This window comes from Hypomesus nipponensis, chromosome 7 (assembly GCF_054491055.1).
Source record: "Hypomesus nipponensis isolate SF chromosome 7, ASM5449105v1, whole genome shotgun sequence".
Taxonomy (NCBI): domain Eukaryota; kingdom Metazoa; phylum Chordata; class Actinopteri; order Osmeriformes; family Osmeridae; genus Hypomesus; species Hypomesus nipponensis.
The window spans coordinates 2230790-2253498 of NC_140367.1; the positions used below are offsets into that span (position 1 = coordinate 2230790).

At 47.2% G+C, this 22709-nt stretch overlaps 1 protein-coding gene across 1 annotated transcript in view; it reads right to left on the reverse strand.

The window, feature by feature from the left end:
* col7a1l (collagen type VII alpha 1-like) overlaps positions 1-22709 on the reverse strand; it is a 53344-nt gene that overhangs the window by 30136 nt on the left and 499 nt on the right. The window contains exons 2-30 of the mRNA XM_084702006.1: positions 19963-20143; positions 19419-19578; positions 18571-18664; positions 17223-17396; positions 16761-16924; positions 16046-16175; positions 15624-15740; positions 14984-15139; positions 10315-10431; positions 9648-9794; positions 9254-9373; positions 8138-8296; positions 7513-7626; positions 7177-7326; positions 6185-6322; positions 5925-6071; positions 5602-5721; positions 5214-5360; positions 4821-5105; positions 4332-4471; positions 4104-4227; positions 3853-3996; positions 3346-3533; positions 3104-3184; positions 2887-2904; positions 2753-2779; positions 2328-2396; positions 1804-1884; positions 1686-1712 (exon numbers count right to left, since the gene is read on the reverse strand). Of these exons, the coding sequence (XP_084558132.1) occupies positions 1686-1712; positions 1804-1884; positions 2328-2396; positions 2753-2779; positions 2887-2904; positions 3104-3184; positions 3346-3533; positions 3853-3996; positions 4104-4227; positions 4332-4471; positions 4821-5105; positions 5214-5360; positions 5602-5721; positions 5925-6071; positions 6185-6322; positions 7177-7326; positions 7513-7626; positions 8138-8296; positions 9254-9373; positions 9648-9794; positions 10315-10431; positions 14984-15139; positions 15624-15740; positions 16046-16175; positions 16761-16924; positions 17223-17396; positions 18571-18664; positions 19419-19578; positions 19963-20143 (3719 nt within the window). The remainder of the gene's footprint in view (positions 1-1685; positions 1713-1803; positions 1885-2327; positions 2397-2752; positions 2780-2886; positions 2905-3103; positions 3185-3345; positions 3534-3852; positions 3997-4103; positions 4228-4331; positions 4472-4820; positions 5106-5213; positions 5361-5601; positions 5722-5924; positions 6072-6184; positions 6323-7176; positions 7327-7512; positions 7627-8137; positions 8297-9253; positions 9374-9647; positions 9795-10314; positions 10432-14983; positions 15140-15623; positions 15741-16045; positions 16176-16760; positions 16925-17222; positions 17397-18570; positions 18665-19418; positions 19579-19962; positions 20144-22709) is intronic.

Consider the following 22709-nt stretch of genomic DNA (forward strand, 5'->3'; position numbering starts at 1 on the left):
AACAGGAGAACAGTGGAACAGTGGAACAGGAGAACAGTGGAACAGTGGAACAGTGGAACAGTGGAACAGGAGAACAGTGGAACAGGGGAACAGGAGAACAGTGGAACAGTGGAACAGTGGAACAGGAGAACAGTGGAACAGTGGAACAGGAGAACAGTGGAACAGTGGAACAGTGGAACAGTGGAACAGTGGAACAGTGGAACAGGAGAACAGTGGAACAGTGGAACAGGAGAACAGTGGAACAGTGGAACAGTGGAACAGTGGAACAGTGGAACAGTGGAACAGTGGAACAGGAGAACAGTGGAACAGTGGAACAGTGGAACAGGAGAACAGTGGAACAGTGGAACAGGAGAACAGGAGAACAGTGGAACAGTGGAACAGGAGAACAGTGGAACAGTGGAACAGGAGAACAGTGGAACAGTGGAACAGTGGAACAGTGGAACAGGAGAACAGTGGAACAGGGGAACAGGAGAACAGTGGAACAGTGGAACAGTGGAACAGGAGAACAGTGGAACAGTGGAACAGGAGAACAGTGGAACAGTGGAACAGTGGAACAGTGGAACAGGAGAACAGTGGAACAGTGGAACAGGAGAACAGTGGAACAGTGGAACAGGAGAACAGTGGAACAGTGGAACAGGAGAACAGTGGAACAGGGGAACAGGGGAACAGTGGAACAGTGGAACAGGAGAACAGTGGAACAGTGGAACAGTGGAACAGTGGAACAGGAGAACAGTGGAACAGTGGAACAGGAGAACAGTGGAACAGGAGAACAGTGGAACAGGAGAACAGTGGAACAGTGGAACAGTGGAACAGTGGAACAGGAGAACAGTGGAACAGTGGAACAGGAGAACAGTGGAACAGTGGAACAGGAGAACAGTGGAACAGTGGAACAGTGGAACAGTGGAACAGTGGAACAGGAGAACAGTGGAACAGTGGAACAGTGGAACAGTGGAACAGGAGAACAGTGGAACAGTGGAACAGGAGAACAGTGGAACAGTGGAACAGTGGAACAGGGGAACAGGAGAACAGTGGAACAGTGGAACAGTGGAACAGTGGAACAGGAGAACAGTGGAACAGGAGAACAGTGGAACAGTGGAACAGGGGAACAGTGGAACAGTGGAACAGTGGAACAGTGGAACAGTGGAACAGTGGAACAGTGGAACAGTGGAACAGTGGAACAGTGGAACAGGAGAAGGCAGAAAAAGAAAAGATGAATGAGAATGTACTTAATGTCAGATCGCACCAGAGGAATAACATTGTTCACATTCACTAGGAAGGAATGTAATTGTCACCTTTTCAACCGACACACAGTATAATATGGAAACTACTTAATCAAGCATGCCTGACCATCTGTCATTCATAGTGCATGGCTGTACCATAGTAATTACTTCAGGCTGCGTCATGTGCGATTATAATTATTTAGAATACAGATTCCGGTCTCTTTATGAATCATTCTGACGTACAAAGTTGAGGATTTATTTTAAGGTTTCAACAGTTAGGTACAATACCGTAAATGATCTATCTATACAATCAGAGCACAGAGAAGCTGGTCTCCCAAGAGTCTTTTATCACTCAGACGTACGAACTATGCAGTGTCTTCTGACATGGCTCATGATAAACAGTGTCTGCTACCGTTTGTATGATTAAAAACACATGTTCCTGCTCATTACTGTGTGTGGACATACCATATCACCTGGAACTCCTGCTGTACCCTGAAACATAACAGAAAGGTACGTTACCATGACAATGCTCATGAAACTAGGCGACCACATTCAATTATTTGTCACTTTTAGGTTATTTTACTCTCTGCCCAGCAGACCCTGGTGGTCCGGTTCTACCAGGTCGTCCTGGCAACCCTGGGACACCATCTGTTCCAGGGAGTCCCTGTAAAATAAGAAAATTATGGTCTGTGCCAGAATCTAGATTACTAAAGCAAAAACAAAACTCTGCTAAATCTGTTGCCCTCGCAGTATCACAAGCCACAATATATTTCAAGCTTCATGAGCAAATAGCAAAATGATGTTTGACAGGTTATGAAATATTGGCAATATTCAGTTGGTGTCCTGGGCCCTCCATATGTGAGAATATTAATACGATGGATGCAGACATGCCTTGCCCTATCAGGAAACGAGTCACCAAATGTTGTGACCAAATGTGTGTCTTTAATGTTACACAGCATCTGGTTTGAATTAAGTACAGCAACAAATACACCCTGTGTAATGATGACAACATAAGGGACCGTGAGCAGGTCATTCAGGTGAAACGAGCCAATGGGATTACAGAACGGCACACTTGTGTTGTGACTGTGGTGAAACACGGGCCCTCACCCTCTCTCCCTTCTCTCCTTTAGACGTCAGAGTGAAAGGGTCGTAGCCAGCATTGCCCTGCTTCAGGCTCTGTGGAGGAAACAGCATGTTGGAAGACAACAGGAATGAATGACTTACTGAATGAGTGAATGACTTACTGAATGAGTGAATGAATGAATAACTTACTGAATGACTTACTGAATGACTTAATGAATGAGTGATTGAATGACTTACTGAATAAGTGAATGAATGACTTACTGAATGAGTGATTGAATGACTTACTGAATGAGTGAATGAATGACTTACTGAATGAGTGATTGAATGACTTACTGAATAAGTGAATGAATGACTTACTGAATGAGTGATTGAATGACTTACTGAATAAGTGAATGAATGACTTACTGAATGAGTGAATGATTGATTGAATGAATGAATATCAGACATACCAGGCCTCCGACACTAGAGCCGTCTCCCTAAACAGCAGGATAGAAAGTGAGCAAAATAGATACAGAGGTTTAATATCTGTAAAAAAGCGGCACATATTCCATCTCAAATGTCACACAATTAAAAGTGAACTCACCTTTTCACCTTTCTGACCCTAAGAGAGCAACAAAATTAATTAGGAGAAGATTCAATTAAACATGCGATTGGCAAAATAACATTGTGATGAGTGAAAGGCAAATAAAACAGCAAATTACAAAACTGCTAAAAAAAGATAATGAAAAACGCCCTCCATAATCTCACAGGAAGGCCAATAAAACTGGTTCTGATGTTGCTTGTAGGAGTAGAAGACCTACTTTAAGACACTGGGAGGGACAGGGTCCCTGGGGTTTGGGTAGTTCATCAGGATCGTCTGTCGGGGTATCCAGCTGGGTAGACTGAAACATAAATCAAGGAAGACTTTATCACGTGAAACACTCTAGAAGCATAAACTATTCGGATGTTAGTAAATATAAAAATATATACAAATTGGAAAAATAAATTTGTAGCACATTTTCGGAGGGGGGGGGGGGTCATTTCAGAGTAATATCAAATTCACCTCGTCGTGTAGTTTGAATTCTGAGAGGAGTGCCTCACTGCAGATGTTGCTGATGAACTCTCGCTCGATGGTGGGGAAGTCGTCGAAGGTGCTGGCGTAGAAGACGTTCTTGTAGCTGCTGGGAGAGGCGATCTTCCTCAGCTCCTCGATGTCTGCGTTAGCGACTCCCACAGCCAGGACGCTTACGCCTGAAGGAGGGGGACATGCACACTTGGTCAAGGAGATGTTTGTATATGAGTGTGTGTGTGTGTGTGTGTATGTGTATGAGTGTGTGTGTGTACAGGGGCGCCGTATAGGGGGGGAAAGTTAGGACAATTCCAAGGGCCCCTGACTAACAGTCAAAAAAAAAGTGAAAAACTAATAGAAATGACAAACTTTTTTTTCGTTTTTTTTTCATGGTGCCCAAATTCCTGGCGGCGCCCCTGTGTGTGTATGAGTGTGTGTGTGTGTGAGTATGTGTCTGAGCGTGAATATGTGTGTGTGTGTGTGTGTGCACTGAGAGCAGACCAAGAGCGTGAGCGATCCTGGAGGGTGGCTCCACGTCGTCCAGTGCTCGTCCGTCTGTGATCAGCACCAGCACGTGGGCCACGTCCTGCCTCATGCCCAGGCTCTCCTGGAACAGCTCCCTCAGCACGTAGCTGATGCCCTTCCCTGCACATGCAGGGGGAGAGCACACCCTCAGAGAGCATGGCAACTTCAGACAGGTTAGGGTGAAGCATGAGTGTGTGTGTGTATCTAACACAGGTGTTTGTGGTCACCTGTCCTGGTGTTCCCTCCCCCGTAGCGGATCCCTCTGAGCGCTCGGAGGATGGAGTTCCTGTCCTTGTACTTGTTGAGACGGAACTCAACACGAGGCTCGTCGCTGTAGTGCACCACCGCAATCTGAAGCAGCCAGAGACAAACAGGACGTGAAGACGCAGCCATGTCCTGTACTTACAGGACTCACCGGGTTGTAAAGTCTGGGAAATGAATTTAACAAAGCTGACCTGCGTCCCATGAGGGCCGATGACAGGAAAGTAGGTGACAATCCGGAACATGAAGTCTTTCAGTTTGACAAAGTTGTTGGCACCTACGCTCCAAGACTCGTCCACCAAGAACACAATGTCTGCCTTGGCCTTTCCACAGACTAGCAGAGACACACGTTTCAACAGAAGATAACAGTCAGATCAGTCCACACTTATTGAAAGTCTTCAACATACAGTAATGTCCAAAGGTGTGTGATGCACAAGATTTGATTACATGAATATTGTATTAAATATTTATTTTATTGTGTCTGTATTTGTGTGGCAGTATAGTGCAATGTGAAAAAAAAAAATGTATTGTCTACTTTATATATTTATATTTTAAGTATTTTTAAATTATTTGTGCCTAAAACTTTTACACAGGACTGCATTTACAACGTCAATAAAATTTTTGCTCCATCCACATCCATTCAAGCGTTTGCCAACCCCTAAGATAACAGAAGCACACCTTACCTGGCCCTGGAACAGCAGTGGTCTCCCGCAGAGACAAGTCTGTGGTCGTCGTGATGAACTGGTCGGTGGTGGCAACCTCGGCCTTGACGACGGTGGTCCTTGCTCCTCTGTGGGGTTTCTTGGTGGTTGTGTTGGAGGGAGGCTCAGCTAGGGGGGTCCGGGTGTTCCTGGTGGTGGTCTGGGCTGCAGAGGCGTCTATGGTGCGGGACGCTGTGACTACAGACGGCTCAGGGGCAGCGCTGGGGGACTCAGACCCAACACGGACAGGCGGAGGGGCACTTGCGACTGAGAACGAGTTATGTAAACATGTTAATGTCAGCCGAATTGGTATGGATTGATAAGATGTTATGTTCTTGAAATAGAAGGGGACCTATTGTGGTGAAGGAGTCTCACCTATCTTGTGGTAGATGCTGGTTATGGGCCCTTCCACTTCACCGTAGAGAGGTCGGATAGTGAATATATATGTTCGGCCGTAAAATAGCCCACCAATCTTATAGGAAGTGAAACCAGGTCCAAGCACGTCCGATTTGGTTTCCAACTCTGAAGGAAAAATATATGGACATCACCTCTTCAATGTTGTTCATAGATTATGTTGAGCTATGTCCTTAATCTCTCTCTCTGTCTCACTGTCTCTTTCTGTCTGTCTCTCTCTCTCGCTGTCCCTCTCTCTCTGTCTGTCTCTCTCCCTCGTTGTCTCTCTCTCTCTGTCTATGTCTCTCTCTCTCTGTCTATGTCTCTCTCTCTCTGTCTCTCTCTCTCTCTCTCCTGGTTGTCTTCTGACCTGATATGTGTCTCCAGGAGAGCAGGTACCCAGAAGCCCCTTCAACGCGGGTCCAGTTGAGGAAGGTGCTGCTGTCTGTGGTGTCCAGGACAGCAAAGCCGTTCACCTTGGGCAAGTCCACTGAAAAGATAGAATGTTATTATTTTGTGATTTCTATATTACCTATATATATATATATATATATATATATATATATAATTTAAGCTTTGTGTTTCCATTTCTATCTATATAATTGCACCTCCCATATAGAACTTTTTTCAACCACGATTGTTGATGTAAATGTACTCTGTAAATAAATATAGATTGATGGCTTGATTCCTCACAGGTGCGGGCAGTGACCAGAGCTGGACTCCCCTCCTGACCCCCCACCATGGACGACACCTGGATCTTGTAAGCTGAACTCTCCTGCAGGTTGGGAATGGTGAAGGTGGTGCTGGAGGAAGAGACAAGCTGATGTTTCTCATCACCACCTACAGGGAGGGAGGAGGAACAGCATGCATGTGATATTTTTTTTTTCTGACATCCTGTTGGCTTTTTACTCTGATTTAGCTTGTGTGTGTGTGTGTGTGTGTGTGTCCCTCACCCAGAAAAGGGCTCCAGGTGATCTTGTATCCAGACACCCTGGCTGTTCTCTTCCAGGAGAGGGTTAAGGAGTTGACTCCCACATCCAGGACCTTCACCTCCCTCACCGCCTCGATGACGTCCGACTCTGAGACAGCCGCTATCAAAACAAACACACCAGGGGCTGCTGACACAGCAGAACCTTCATCCAACTGAAAGGGATCATCTCTGTTTTCAGATTTGAAATCTAGTTGGAATTGCTTCGAGGATAACTATCTTATCTAGTGACATTTTAAGAAATCTTATCAAGTGAAATGTTCATACTGCACTGGTAGCCACATTTACCTGTTTTAAGCATATGCAAGCTCATGACTTTATGCACTTAAATTGATAAGGGCGTTTTTGCAGTGGACCTTAGATTCTGACCGAGAGTCTCTCTTAGCTGGGATACAACTTTGACGGGTAGACAAGGCATTTATCATTCCATATTCCAACTTTAAGATTGCCAATTGATTGATAACCAATTTCAAGTGAGTTATTTACTAACGTGACCGGGTGAAAACACGTCTCTGAATCAGGGAACGAGACACAAAGAGAGACAGGACAGAGAAGTGACACAGTGATGAGATAATAACAGTGCTAAGCAGCTGAGGGATCCCAAACTGAAAGTTTTGTTTAGAAATAACATCCAGATTGAAGGACAGGAACTAAATGGGACTCCGAAAGTACATGATTGGTCAATCAAGAACACTCCCAGACAGGAACAGACAGACAAGAGGCGGAATATCCCTTTAATTACAATATCAAGCCTCTCTGGAAACAAGTCTAAATATGTCTGCTAAATAGAAATGCAAGATGGCTTACTAACACATCTGATTTAATAATAACACAAGTCAGACCCATTAACAAAGTTTATCCTCTACACGCAGTTGTAGTAGAGTCTGTGCGCGAGTGCGTGTTTGAGGCAAAGGTGTTTTGGTACGTCACGATGGTGATGCGACTCAGAAGCCCTACCAGTGAGCTGTGACAGGGATATTTCCGGCCCTTCCGTGTTGCTGTAGACGGCGTGGATGCTGATGATGTAGGTGGTGTCGGGGTTGAGGCCCTCGATGCGGTGGAGCAGAACACCGCGGGCCAGATAGTGAGAATGAAGACTGCTGTCGTCTGCGTCTTTGGATGGAAAACAGAGAGGAACTTTGAATTTTTGGATCTGAATTATTAAACGTTTGCTTTTTTCATTCTCTCGTTTTCATTGGTTCACAGATATATTTTTCATAGGAGAATTTTTCATGCTTTGTTGGACGTATTTGGGGTGTGTAGTGGTGGGAGGAGGGGCTGAGTTGGCCGTACCGGCTCTCCAGGTGAGCTTGTACTCAGTGGCACCTACGATGGGACTCCACTGCACATCCACGGAGGTGCTGGTGTAGGAGGTCACCTTGAAGTTGGACACATAGCCCAGAGGAGCTGAAGGGAACACAAGGACACAGGTAAATACGGAAGATAGAACCTTCTAGATGGTTCTGTATGTTCCAACAGTCAAGTTGAAGAGGAACCGTAGAGGAACAAGGCGAGGGGATCTGATAGCTTATTTTACTAATGACAAGCAGGTTTGAAAATGTTTACTACTGACAAGCAGGTTTGAAAATGTTTACTACTGACAAGCAGGTTTGAAAATGTTTACTACTGACAAGCAGGTTTGAAAATGTTTACTACTGACAAGCAGGTTTGAAAATGTTTACTACTGACAAGCAGGTTTGAAAATGTTTACTACCGACAAGCAGGTTTGAAAACAAACAAAAAAAACGTATTTCAGTTATCTTAAGCCGACTGTCGCGACAGGGCAAAGCGCAGATGTTGCTTGCCAGGGCAAAGCGCTGATGTTGCTTGCCAGGTCACAAGAATGTCACAAGACTGTCCAGTTGACGCTATGCTATTCGGTGCACGTGACAAATAAACAACTTTGACTTTGACTCACAGGTGCGGAAGGTGGCGGTGATGCCGGGACCTGCCAGAGATCCGAACAGCACGTAGAGGGAGAGGACGTACTCCGTGTCGTGGACCAGGTTCTTCAGAAGGTGCTCCGTACTGCTCTCGTTCAGCGCCAGCTGGCGAGGCCGGTCACGGCCTACGAACTCTGGAAGACATCCACGTTCGTATCGTTTTTATTCACGAGTTTCTCTTCGATGGGTTTTTAATTTTATTGGAGACCAGGATAGGATGGGAAAATATAAGACTGCACGTTGCAGGCAATCACAATTACGTTGCAGAGAATAATTGTGTGATGTCTCGTTCAGAAAACAGCGTGTTATCTCTAAGTGAAATGAAAATAATAATTGAATCACTTCTTGTTCATCACTCACTTGTTAATTCACTCTGTCAGTATAATAAAGGTCACACCTGGTGCCGGGTTTGTTTACAGTCTGTTGAAGCATTACCACACCGACCTTACCAGCGCTAGCAATTTTTCAAAGACGGATAAGAAGAACAAGATCCAATCCAAATATAACCTTATTTATGCGTCTCACATAAAAGATCTCCCCCTCTCTAATCTGGTTCCTGATCAATACCCCCCTGTTCCTGTCATCCACACACTAGCATCAGAAGACCCCCTCATTAAAAAGGCAGCGCGTCCTTTCCTTCCCCTGCCGTGTCTTTAATCAGGGTTCTGGTGTCACCAACGTCTTCAGCCTGACGGGCTGGCAGCGCGCGCCGAGAACGCTGATGCTAGGGGGCGGCATTTCAAAGGACCCGGGACTGTCACAGGGACACACATATACGCATGTACACAACCCTCCACAAACACACACACACATACAGAAACACACACACACAAATACCGCACACTAACCCACACACAAACATCACAAACATCTCAAACTAAGACCTGTGCTTGCCTAGTCCCTTCTCCATCTCAGGGCCTCCTGCTGTGATAATGTGTTCTGGATGTTGGTGCGTCAGTCACTTGGTGAAGGATGTCATTCACATGTATATGAAAGCACGTTAGACCCGCTTGGAGAGTGAATTATTAATAGAGAGAAAGAAAGGAGGCGAGTGTGTGTGTGTGTGTGTGTGTGTGTGTGTGTGTGTTCACCTGAAGTGGGCCCCCAGGCCAGCCTGTAGCCAGTGGCCCCAGGGACTGAGTTCCAGAAGATGACAGCACTGTTGGTGTTTACTCCTGTAGCTTTCAGAGTCTGAACAGAGCTGCTCTCCACTAGAGAAGAGAGAGAGACATTGAACAGCACTGCTCTCCACTAGAGAGGGGAGAGACATTGATTCATGGATCGATAGTAGGGTTCAGTAGAAGACTAGAGTAGTTAGAAGGGTTCAGTAGAGGATGAGAGTAGTTAGAAGGGTTCAGTAGAGGATGAGAGTAGTTAGAAGGGTTCAGTAGAGGACTAGAGAGCAGTTAGAAGGGTTCAGTAGAGGACTAGAGAGCAGTTAGAAGGCTTTAGTAGGGGACTACAGCCCAGTGTTTGCTGACTGACGTGTCTTTGCCCTGGTGGAGGTGATGGGACCCTCGATGTCTACGAAGATGGGGTTGATGGTGATGACGTACTCCTTCCCTGCATGTAGACCCTGGATCATGTAGAAGTTAAACGTCTCCCCAAGGTTGACGTTCTCAATATGGCCGTCTGTGGATGTCAGACACACAGACGTAGATGTGACCGGTAAATGCAGTTTAATTGAAAGAGTGTTGTTCATCAGCGGTTTGTTTACAGGGTATGAGTTGCGTTCGCAAGATCGGGTGAGAAGTGACTGGAGCAGGGGCGCCCCCCGGTGGCTCAATGGGTAAAGTGCATCCCTCTTTTGCTGAGGCCTTGCCACAAGGGCCTGGGATTGATTCCAGCCCAGGCTACACCTGTATGTCACCCCCTTCCTCTCTCCCCTGACTTTCCTGTCTATCTCTGACTGTCACTATCTAACCGAGCAGAAAGGTGGAGGAGGAAGAGGGGGAGGTGGAGGAGGAGGGGGAGGTGGGGGAGGAGGTGGAGGTGGGGGAGGTGGTGGAGAGGGAGGAGGTGGAGGGTTCAGTACCTGAGGAGAAGCAGGTTAGGGTTATCTCTGACTGTCACTATCTAACAGAGGAGGTGGAGGAGGTGGGGGAGGAGGTGGTGTAGGAGGAGGAGGTGGAGGTGGGGGAGGGTTCAGTACCTGAGGAGGACCAGGTTAGCCGGTACCCAGATGCCCCAGTCACAGACGGCCACCGGGCCTGCACTGTGTCTGTGGTGGCATTCTGCACCAGCAGCTGCTGCACCGGAACCAGCTTCACTGTTCACACACACACACACACAAACACACAAACACACACACACACACACACACAAATGTATATGCAGACACATACACACAGACGTGTATTTTTTTTAAACATTGAAATACATTCAAATGTTTGGCCAACAACAATAGGCTTGAACAGGGATTTGAACTCATGAACAAAAGGTAACAAGTCAGTCTATCTAGCCTCTCTGCTACACACCAACTGATGAGATTTTATGAAGAGTAAGGATTCAGTATTAACTTTTCATAAGATATTGAAACTCTTCTTGAGTTGATCTCTTTCCAGACTCTCAGTCACTGCACAACTAACAATATCATCCCTTCACATTAATCTGGAGCCATATTTTCTGATTTGGAGCCATCACAGAGCCAGTACCACAGAGGTCACCATTTCTGACGGCCGCCAGAATGTGTGACCAAAAAACCCCCCCCATAAAACATTGAAATAATGTGTGACCCCACCGTAACTGCTTCCAAAAGGAGTTAAAACTTCAAAAGATGGTTTAGGGTAACTTTATCATCCCTTCACACTAATCTGGAACAAACTTTTCTGATTTGGAGCCATCACAGAGCCAGTACCACAGAGGTCACCATTTCTGACGGCCGTCAGAATGTGTGACCCCACCGTAACTGCTTCCCAAAGGAAATAAATCTTCAAAAGATGGTTTGGGGTATTTTTATCATCCCTTCACACTAATCTGGAACAACATTTTCTGATTTGGAGCCATCACAGAGCCAGTACCACAGAGGTCACCATTTCTGACGGCCGTCAGAATGTGTGACCCGAAAAAAAGAAACATCCAAAAATGTGTGACCCCACCGTAACTGCTTCGAAAAGGAGTTAAAACTTCAAAAGATGGTTTAGGGTAACTTTATCATCCCTTCACACTAATCTGGAACCATATTTTCAGATTTGGAACCATCACAGAGCCAGTACCACAGAGGTCACCATTTCTGACGGCCGACAGAATGTGTGACCCGAAAAAAATAATACAAAAAAATGTGTGACCAAAACGTAACAGCTTCCAAAATGAGTTTAAACTTCAAAAGATGGTTTAGGGTAACTTTATCATCCCTTCACACTAATCTGGAACTATATTTTCTGATTTGGAGCCATCACAGAGCCAGTACCACAGAGGTCACCATTTCTGACGGCCGTCAGAATGTGTGACCCGAAAAAAAAAACTCCCACAAATGTGTGACCAAAACGTTACTGCTTCCAAAAGGAGATAAATCTTCAAAAGATGGTTTGGGGTTGTTTTATCATCGCTTCCCACTAATGTGGAACCATATTTTCTGATTTGGAGCCATCACAGAGCCAGTACCACAGAGGTCACCATTTCTGACGGCCGCCAGAACGTGTGACCCGAAAAAAAAAACTTCAAAAAATGTGTGACCCAACCGTAACTGCTTCCAAAAGGAGTTAAAACTTCAAAAGATGGTTTAGGGTAACTTTATCATCCCTTCACACTAATCGGGAACAATATTTTCTGATTTTGAGCCATCAATAGAACCAGTACCACAGAGGTCACCATTTCTGACGGCCGTCAGAATGTGTGACCCCACCGTAACTGCTTCCCAAAGGAGTTAAAACTTCAAAAGATTGTTTAGGGTAACTTTATCATCCCTTCACACTAATCTGGAACTATAATTTCGGATTTGGAGCCATCACAGAGCCAGTACCACAGAGGTCACCATTTCTGACGGCCGACAGAATGTGTGACCCGAAAAAAATAATACAAAAAAATGTGTGACCAAAACGTAACTGCTTCCAAAATGAGTTTAAACTTCAAAAGATGGTTTAGGGTAACTTTATCATCCCTTCACACTAATCTGGAACTATATTTTCTGATTTGGAGCCATCACAGAGCCAGTACCACAGAGGTCACCATTTCTGACGGCCGTCAGAATGTGTGACCCGAAAAAAAAAACTCCCACAAATGTGTGACCAAAACGTTACTGCTTCCAAAAGGAGATAAATCTTCAAAAGATGGTTTGGGGTTGTTTTATCATCGCTTCCCACTAATGTGGAACCATATTTTCTGATTTGGAGCCATCACAGAGCCAGTACCACAGAGGTCACCATTTCTGACGGCCGCCAGAACGTGTGACCCGAAAAAAAAAACTTCAAAAAATGTGTGACCCAACCGTAACTGCTTCCAAAAGGAGTTAAAACTTCAAAAGATGGTTTAGGGTAACTTTATCATCCCTTCACACTAATCGGGAACAATATTTTCTGATTTTGAGCCATCAATAGAACCAGTACCACAGAGGTCACCATTTCTGACGGCCGTCAGAATGTGTGACCCCACCGTAACTGCTTCCCAAAGGAGTTAAAACTTCAAAAGATTGTTTAGGGTAACTTTATCATCCCTTCACACTAATCTGGAACTATAATTTCGGATTTGGAGCCATCACAGAGCCAGTACCACAGAGGTCACCATTTCTGACGGCCGACAGAATGTGTGACCCGAAAAAAATAATACAAAAAAATGTGTGACCAAAACGTAACTGCTTCCAAAATGAGTTTAAACTTCAAAAGATGGTTTAGGGTAACTTTATCATCCCTTCACACTAATCTGGAACTATATTTTCTGATTTGGAGCCATCACAGAGCCAGTACCACAGAGGTCACCATTTCTGACGGCCGTCAGAATGTGTGACCCGAAAAAAAAAACTCCCACAAATGTGTGACCAAAACGTTACTGCTTCCAAAAGGAGATAAATCTTCAAAAGATGGTTTGGGGTTGTTTTATCATCGCTTCCCACTAATGTGGAACCATATTTTCTGATTTGGAGCCATCACAGAGCCAGTACCACAGAGGTCACCATTTCTGACGGCCGCCAGAACGTGTGACCCGAAAAAAAAAACTTCAAAAAATGTGTGACCCAACCGTAACTGCTTCCAAAAGGAGTTAAAACTTCAAAAGATGGTTTAGGGTAACTTTATCATCCCTTCACACTAATCGGGAACAATATTTTCTGATTTTGAGCCATCAATAGAACCAGTACCACAGAGGTCACCATTTCTGACGGCCGTCAGAATGTGTGACCCCACCGTAACTGCTTCCCAAAGGAGTTAAAACTTCAAAAGATTGTTTAGGGTAACTTTATCATCCCTTCACACTAATCTGGAACTATAATTTCGGATTTGGAGCCATCACAGAGCCAGTACCACAGAGGTCACCATTTCTGACGGCCGTCAGAATGTGTGACCCCCCCCCCCCAAAAAAAAAATATATGTTTGACCCCACCATAACTGCTTCCCAAAGGAGCTAAAACTTCAAACGATGGTTTGGGGTAGTTATTTCATCCCTTCACACTAATCTGGAGCCATGCTTTCTGACTTGGAGTCATCACAGCGCCAGTACCACAAAGGTCACCATTTCTGACGGCCGTCAGAATGTGTGACCAAAAAAAAAAAAAAAAAAAACATTGAAATAATGTGTGACCCCACCGTAACTGCTTCCAAAAGGAGTTAAAACTTCAAAAGATGGTTTAGGGTAACTTTATCATCCCTTCACACTAATCTGGAACAAACTTTTCTGATTTGGAGCCCTCACAGAGCCAGTACCACAGAGGTCACCATTTCTGACGGCCGTCAGAATGTGTGACCCCCAAAAAATAAAAAAATAAAGAACTTGTGACCCCACTGTAACTGCTTCCCAAAGGTATTAAAACTTTGAACGATGGTTTGGGGTAGTTATTTCATCCCTTCACACTAATCTGAAAAAAAATAAAAATAATTTGGTGTCATCACAGAGCCAGTACCACAGAGGTCACCATTTCTGACGGCCGTCAGAATGTGTGACCCCCCCCCCCCCCCAAAAAGAAAATTATATATATAGCTCCAAGCAGTGATGCTGGTTACTCCGCAAAATGGCAAAATATTATAAACATGTACACTGTAGAAGATCGAGAGTCGGACAACAAGAGAGCAAAACTACTTCATGTTTGGCCAACAACAGGCTGAATGGCGATTAGTTTTGCAGTGGTTGACACAGTCTCGCTAAACAGATGATCGGAGTGTTGTGATGGGCTCAAATAAACACGCCCTGCTATGTTTTACAACCGGAGGATTGATCGGAAGACCCGGAACCGTTTCGTCAGAATAAAAAATTAAAATCAATGCCTCTGACAGGTTTTCAACCTACAACCCTTTGTTTTCCAAATCAGCATCTCAGCCAATTGAGCCATTCCCAGATATAAATTTCACAAAGGTCAGTAACACCATAATAAAAAAAAAGCAGTTTCTCCAATCGAGCATTGTCAGATTTGGTCCATGTTCAAACATCTGTAATTCAGTCATATTTTGACATATAAAGGTGAAACATTACATGGTACTTCAGGGGGGTGTTCCTGTACTTACTGTCAGTCGCTCTAGATAAGAGCGTCTGCTAAATGACTAAATGTAAAATGTAAATGTATTCGCTGCGGATTGATCATGTGCTCAGAAAGGTTATACCAACATCTAGTGGTCAACACTGATAACTACAGTTTTTGAGTTCAAGAAGAAGAGGCCAGATACCGGAGCGCGGCTTACGTGTTTTTCCGACTACAGACACGGGCTGGCTGGCTCCCTGTGGGTACACAGCGTAGATGCTGATGGTGTATTTTTTATCCTGGTCCAAGCTGTCGATCACGTGGGTGGAGACGTCTCCAGGAAGCAGCTGGTCATAGGTCAGTCCTGGTCTGTCGGCTGTGGAGAACACACCACCACACAACAGCCACACAACAGCCACACAACAGCCACACAACAGCCACACAACAGCCACACAACAGCCACACAACAGCCACACAACAGCCACACAACAGCCACACAACAGCCACACAACAGCCACACAACAGCCACACAACAGCCACACAACAGCCACACAACAGCCACACAACAGCCACACAACAGCCACACAACAGCCACACAACAGCCACACAACAGCCACACAACAGCCACACAACCGGACACTGTTACATTCTGCTCTGCATCAGGATCACCAGACTGGCTTTGAGGTGGAAGTTATCAAGTCCGTGTTTGTTACAGTGTGCGTGTGTTACAGTGTGTGTGTTACAGTGTGTGTGTGTTTGTTACAGTCTGTGTGTGTGTGTGTGTGTGTGTGTGTGTGTGTGTGGTCAGGCCTGGGTCTGTGCCTGATGTTCGTTATCTCAGCAGTTTGAGCCAGGCTTACTTCTGGGTATGAAGATCTTGTATCCGTGCAGCTTCCCTAAGGGCTGGGTCCATCCCAGACGCAGGGAGAACAGACCCTCCTCAATCACACGGAAGTTAGTAACCTGAGGCACGGGAGCTGACACAGGAGGAAGAGGGAAGATGTTCATCAGACCTACTGTTCTGTGTATATCACCTGCATGTTACAGATGGCTGTTTCGGGAGTCAGATGGCTGAGCAGTGAGGGAGGCTAGTAATCAGAAGGTTGCCGGATTGATTCCCTGCCGTGCCAAATAACATTGTGTCCTTGGGCAAGGCACTTCACCCTACTTGCCTCGGGGGGAATATCCCTGTACTTACTGTAAGTCGCACTGGATAAGAGCGTCTGCTAAATGTTTATGTGTGCGTGTCTGTTTTGTGTGTGTGTGTGTGTGTGTGACCCACTGGTCTCAGTGATGATGGAGGCAGAGTCTCCCATGCGGCCAGGGTAGATGGCGTAGACGGAGAGAAAGTACTCTGTACTGGGACTCAGATCTGTCACCATGACTGTTCCCACATCACCCTTCAGATTGATCTGACACACAAACACACACCCACACACACACACACCCACACACCCACAGGAAGAGAGAGAAAAGCAAAATGCATCAGACTGCTTTACAAGGTCAAATTAATATTGCTTGCAAATTCTGTCGCTGAGCAAGCATGCCTTTTTATCATGGCTCTATACGCACGCACACACACTCACACACACTCACACTCACTCACACACACTCACACTCACTCACACACACTCACACACACTCACACAGTGTCTTAGCAGGACTACGCTCCACTCACTCACACAGTGTCTTAGCAGGACTACGCTCCACATCGTTCCTGCAGCTCCCTGCAGTGCTGAGTGCAGTCTCAGGATCCAGGACCATCTGGTCCTCGGCCCAATTTCCTGTCAGCAGCACCCCCCCCTTCCTCTCTCTCCTCACCCACCCCTCTACACTTCCTCCATCACCTCCTCCCCTACCCTCCCCTCTCGACTCCTCTCAACTCCTCCTCTCTTCTCCCCTCCCCTCTCTTCTCTTCCCTTCTCCCCTTCTCCCCTTCTCCCCTTCTCCCCTTCTCCCCTTCTCCCCTCCCCTCCCCCCACCTCCCCTCTCCTCACCTGTGTCTGCAGGGTGTCCAGGAGCTCTCCCTTGGGGCTTCTGGGTGTGACCAGGAGGCGGTACCCTGTCACCTCCCCAGTGGCCTGGCTCCAGGTCAGCCTGAGGGAGCTGTAGGCCAGCTCACTGACCTGGAGGTCCCTGGGGCCCAACACACGCTCCTCCACTGCAGAGGGAGGGAGGGAGGGAGGGAGGGAGGGAGGGAGGGAGGGAGGGAGGGAGGGAGGGAGGGAGGGAGGGAGGGAGGGAGGGAGGGAGGGAGGGAGGGAGGGAGGGAGGGAGGGAGGGAGGGAGGGAGGGAGGGAGGGAGGGAGGGAGCCAGAGAACATGGTGGAGACAGTCAATGGAGGAGCCAAAACAAAGAAGACAAATGAAAGACCACCACAAAAAAAAGTCAAATGAGCGTGTGCTTCATCTCCACGATAAGGAGTAACAGGTCACAGCTGGAACATCCTGGTTCTCACCGGGCGGGGCGTGTATGGCGGGGCGCGGCGGTTCAGAGGCGGTCACACACACCCTCCGGGACAGCCTGGGGAGAAGGGCGTCCAGCAGGGAGAAGTCGGCGCCTAGCAACAGGTGCTCCCCCTGGGGGGTGCTCACTACCCTGCTCAGCTCTGATTCGTCAGCTCCTCTCACCCCTGGGAAGGGCGTAGAAATGGAGAGAGGAGGGGAAGGAAGGATGCTGTTTTATTATTCATGTCCACCTTCTTCACCCCCTGCGGAGGGATGAGAGGGTGAGACTGTGAAACTCAGCACCCACATTTTTGATGGAGGTACTTTTTAAAGATGATGTTGAATTTAATCTCACTTGACTGCTGTGGAATTGCTAAAAATATGCCCTAATGATCCTTCAGTCCATTCTGTGCTATCTTGTCTGTATGGATCTATTGCTGGTTTGTATTGAACCATCATGGCTGTGATTTGTCATGACTGGACATGCAGATCGATGAGGAGAAGTGATTCAGCTCGACCTGTGTCCTGATCAGCAGCATGGCCTGTTAACCGTTGCCGCTAGCGACGGCTGTCATGGGGACCTGACTTATTGAGCTCGTGTAATGAGTAAAGATGAAAGCTACAGTATCTACAGGATCTCTCTCTCTCTCACACACACACACACACACACACACAGAAGAGGAGAGACTGGCATGCCCACACTCTGCAGTGGTGTGGGGCAGTGGATCAGGCATGACTGTGTGTGTGTGTGTGTGTGTGTGTGTGTCAGTTCATGAGTGCATACATCATACACACTCGTACTTGGGTGCGTGTGTGTGTGTTTCCCTGCATGTAGAGAGGGCTCGCCGTGCTTGTCAGTGACGACTGGCTGATCAGATTCATGAGCGCCCTGTCTGGGGTGATAGAGGAGAGGACCTGGGCTCACAGTCAGAGGGGCTGAGGGGGGGGGGCTAATAAAAAATCACTGCAATTAGCCTTCCACCGCTAATGAGCTGTAATTATTACACTGCTCCTGGCCGATTGTGTGGAAATGTGTGTGTGTGTGTGTGTGGATACAGAATTCATGCACACGCTCCACCCAAAGTGTAAGCTTGCTGCATTTTACGTATGCAAAATGCAGTATGAGCCCTGCATGGGAAACACACATTCTCCAGCTCTCTCTTTCACTCTCTCTCCCTCTTTCTGTCGCCCCCCCCCCCCTCCTCTCACCAACACTTGCACCCACACACACAATGTATTCAATGAATATAACATGAATTTCCAACTGCAAACACTGCAGATAAGCCAGATAAAATCTCCCAGACTCTGTGGGAGAGATGGTTGGTTGAATATCTGATCACAGAAGCTACACAAACTCACCCACAGCATAAAGAGATATACCACTGTCTGTGACTGCTTTGGCTGGACCCTCTACCTGATCGTCAGAGCGACCGTTGGTAATCAACACAGCAATCTGCAAAGGAACAGGACAAATGTTTATGGTCACATCTCACGCACATTCTGTTGCCTAGGAGGTTATTCCTGGTAAGCTTATGTGATCAAACAGCAGGCCAAGTTTGTCTGAATATTATATTCTGGCCAGTTGTACAAATGATGCGTATTCTGACATACTCTCATGAATGACTGAACATGAATAACTGACTGAACAAATAAGACAGCGTTTGTCTCTTCAGTTGAGTTGACGTCGTCAGTTGAAACTGAGGTTCTCTCGGTTTGAAACGCCAGGAATCACACAGGAATGAGAATTCACTCATTACATAAAAAAAACACCTCGGTTCGTCCAAAGTTCAGTCGATGGAGAGGGAGGGCAGAGCACATCCACGAGGGGGCCATGTGGGCAGCGGTGTGCGCAGTGCCTGCCAATAGGCTGAGAAACCCGATACATCAAGCCCATCCCTGTCTTTACTGCCCTCCCCAACATCAGTTGTGCTTAAGACAGTATGACTCTTCAGGAGCGGGCTTGGAATGTTAACAACTTACATTGTGCGTGTGTGTCTTAAGTGTGTGTCTGTGTTTGTGAGAGTGTGTGTGTGTATGTGTGAGTATGGATGTTCAAGAGGAATGGTTTGTGCGTGTAGAGACACAGAGAGACTGTAATTCCACACCAATGTAATGAAGCTACGTGTTCGCCGTGCGATCGAAAAAATGCATCACTGTGATACCGCAAGACCGGCCAGACTGGGTGTGGTCATAAGAGCCCTGCGCACCTTGGGGGTGTGGTCTCGGGTGAGGGAGGGGCTGAACGCGTAGTCGACCAGGAACTGGAGGGCGTCGCCCGTCCTGCTGGCCCCGCCCTCGTAGGGGAGGTCCTTCACAGCTTTGAGCACCTCCTCCAGAGTGCTGTAGTCGGTCAGAGCGATGCGCATCCTGGAGGACACATCAGGCACGATCAACTCTGAGAGGAACTCCTCATTCATGCTGTATCCTGTCAGTTCACCTTCTGGCTTCGTCTGTTTATAGCAAAGCATCTGTCTGTATGGTCTAGTTCAGTCAAGAATCGGTGCTGCTGTTTCTCATGTCTGAATTGATTTTAGAGAGAGTTGTAGAGTAGAGAGTTAACAATTGGAACTTTAAATCAATCAAGCAACCATTAGTCGATGAACCGTTCCTTAGCGAGATCAATCATCCTCTCAATCAACCAATCACTGAGTCATCCAATCAGTGGTCCGACCAACCAACCACTCACCAATCAACCAACCAATCAACCACTTACTAATCAACAAATCAACCAATCAACGATCCCCTGGTCACCTTGGGATGTCTCCATACACTGTGACCCCGAAGCGGACTCCCTGCTCCCCCACCGGGCTGCCCTGGAAGGAGGACATGATGGTGGAGATGAAGTCCTTCACTCTGGAGAAGCTGGTCTCGCCCACGCTCCAAGACTCGTCCAGCAGGAACACCAGGTCGACAGGTCCCGCTGTCCGGCAGGCTGGGGGGTGGGGGGGGATATATATATATAAACATAGAGTACTGGAATACATACACTGGAATACACACACACACACACACACACATACACAAATATATGTGAGTTTGTAAAAGTGATCCTCTGCTGTGTTGCTGTGCAATCTAACTCTTCATCTGGACAACCTTGCTTGGTTGTTTAATTGCACCAGTGTGTCCACCAGTTGAAAACACTTTGAGGAAACCAACCTGTCATGTCAACAGAACTGGGTTAAACCTCCGTTTTTGAGCCACTGGTGAACCCAAGACAATCGGTTCATGTTCTGTTTCAGCTCACCACTAGATGGCAGTAGAAGCCCACCAAACAGATCTGTGCACCCTGGCAAAGCGTGCCTCAAACACAGCCATCAGACCACCTGATACTTATGAATCTTTAATAGGAGACGAGTGAGACATTGAAACCATCAATATTCAGAGCACCACACCAATAAAACTTTAGTGCAGCGCAATGAGGGACGCTTAGAATAATAACATTAACAGGCCAAACTGAGGCCAGTGCTGGCGTCGGATGACACAAACCCCTTCACATCAGATCTCTGTCAGGACTCACATCTCTGAGAGAGCTGACACACAACCAAAAACATACACACACCTACCAGTACAGACACACACACACATTAACTAGTGAGGGCGATGGCAGTCTGCAGTGGTAACGTATGCAGCTCTGTGATCACTGTCGGTCTGAAAAGAAGACAGGGAGCGGAGAGAGAGAACTACTCTTCCTTGTAGCTTTCCTCTCCCTCCTCTCCCTCCTCTCCTTCCTCTCCCTCCTCTCCTTCCTCTCTCTCCTCTCCCTCCTCTTCTTCCTCTCCTCTCCTCTCTCTCCTCTCCCTCCTCTTCTTCCTCTCCTCTCCTCTCCCTCCTCTCCTTCCTCTCCCTCCTCTCCCTCCTCTCCTTCCTCTCCCTCCTCTCCTTCCTCTCTCTCCTCTCCCTCCTCTCCCTCCTCTCCTTCCTCTCCCTCCTCTCCTTCCTCTCCCTCCTCTCCTTCCTCTCTCTCCTCTCCCTCCTCTTCTTCCTCTCCTCTCCTCTCTCATCCCCTCTTCTGTTGGCTGCTTTCCCAGAATGCAGTGGGGGGGCAGCATGTGTCTCCTCGGAGCGACCGACCTGCTCTTAGCTGGCGTTTACACACCCCTACACCTCCCTCCTCCCACCACACACCCCTACACCTCTCTCCTCCCACCACACACCCCTACACCTCCCTCCTCCCACCACACACCCCTACACCTCCCTCCTCCAGCCTGGGTCCTACACCAGGACCCAGGAGTTGCTTTCATTATACACTTTAAGAAAACTTTTATAAAATGGCAAATCTGTCCTGGCCAGAACACTGGCTCTGCCTGGTCTCTCTCTCTCTCTCTCTCTCTCTCTCTCTCTCTCTCTCTCTCTCTCTCTCTCTCTCTCTCTCTCTATCTCTCTCTCTCTCTCTCTCTCTCTCTCTCTCTCTCTCTCTCTCTCTTTCGCTCTCTCTGTCTGTCTCTCTCTCTCTCTCTGTCTCTCTCTCGTGAGAAACGTTTCACAGGAAACAGGAAGTGACCGGGTGATTCTTGCAAAGTGATCTTCCTGTGTGGAGCTCCATACTGTACTGTGCCTAACCAACCCAGAACATGAATCATCCTGCATTTCTATCTTCTGTGAAATGATACATTTTCCATTTCCCTACAGAGACGAGATTTCAACGTGTTGGACACATCAGTGGAAAAGCAGAGAGCAGTCAACTGTCAGATACAGACGCAGGTGGAAAATAAGATTGTCCAGAATGTTCTCTGTGTTTGGCAGGTGAAAGCCACATGCTGAGAGGAGAGACGTGGAACGTGGAGACCTGAGAGAACAGTTCTCTGCCAGGTCTCAGTCCTCAGCTGTCTAGTCTGCAGGTTAGTACTTTATGCTACCCTGGCAGTTGATGAAGACATGCTGATTTTGATTAACAGAAGCACATGGGAGATCCCATTTGCTCCACAAACCATATTGAATGTTCATCAAGGACGGACGGGCAGACAGGCAGACAGGCAGACATGCAGACAGGCAGACAGACAGACAGACAGACAGACAGACAGACAGACAGGCAGACAGACAGGCAGACAGGCAGACAGACAGATAGGCAGACAGGCAGACAGGCAGACAGACAGACAGACAGACAGACAGACAGACAGACAGGCAGGCAGGCAGGCAGGCAGGCAGGCAGGCAGGCAGGCAGAGTCCATGAGGCTGACAGATGTGTAGATGAATGCGCTGGCTCAGACTACCTGAGGGAACTCAGGTGGTGTCCTCTACCTGGTCTAGACAGGTGTGGAGCCAGAAGCTGCCTCCATGTAGACTTCAGTCAGTCCAGGAGGATACAGAAGATGGACAGAACACAGCAGGAGAGAGGGAGGGACAGTCGAAGAAGGAACGGAAAGAAGAGCAGGGAAGAGCAGAGGGGAAAGAGATGGGACACAGATCAAAGAGAAGAGGAAGCCAGAGAGAAGAAGAGCGATTGTAGAAGAAGAAGAGTGATTGTAGAAGAAGAAGAGTGATTGTAGAAGAAGAAGAGT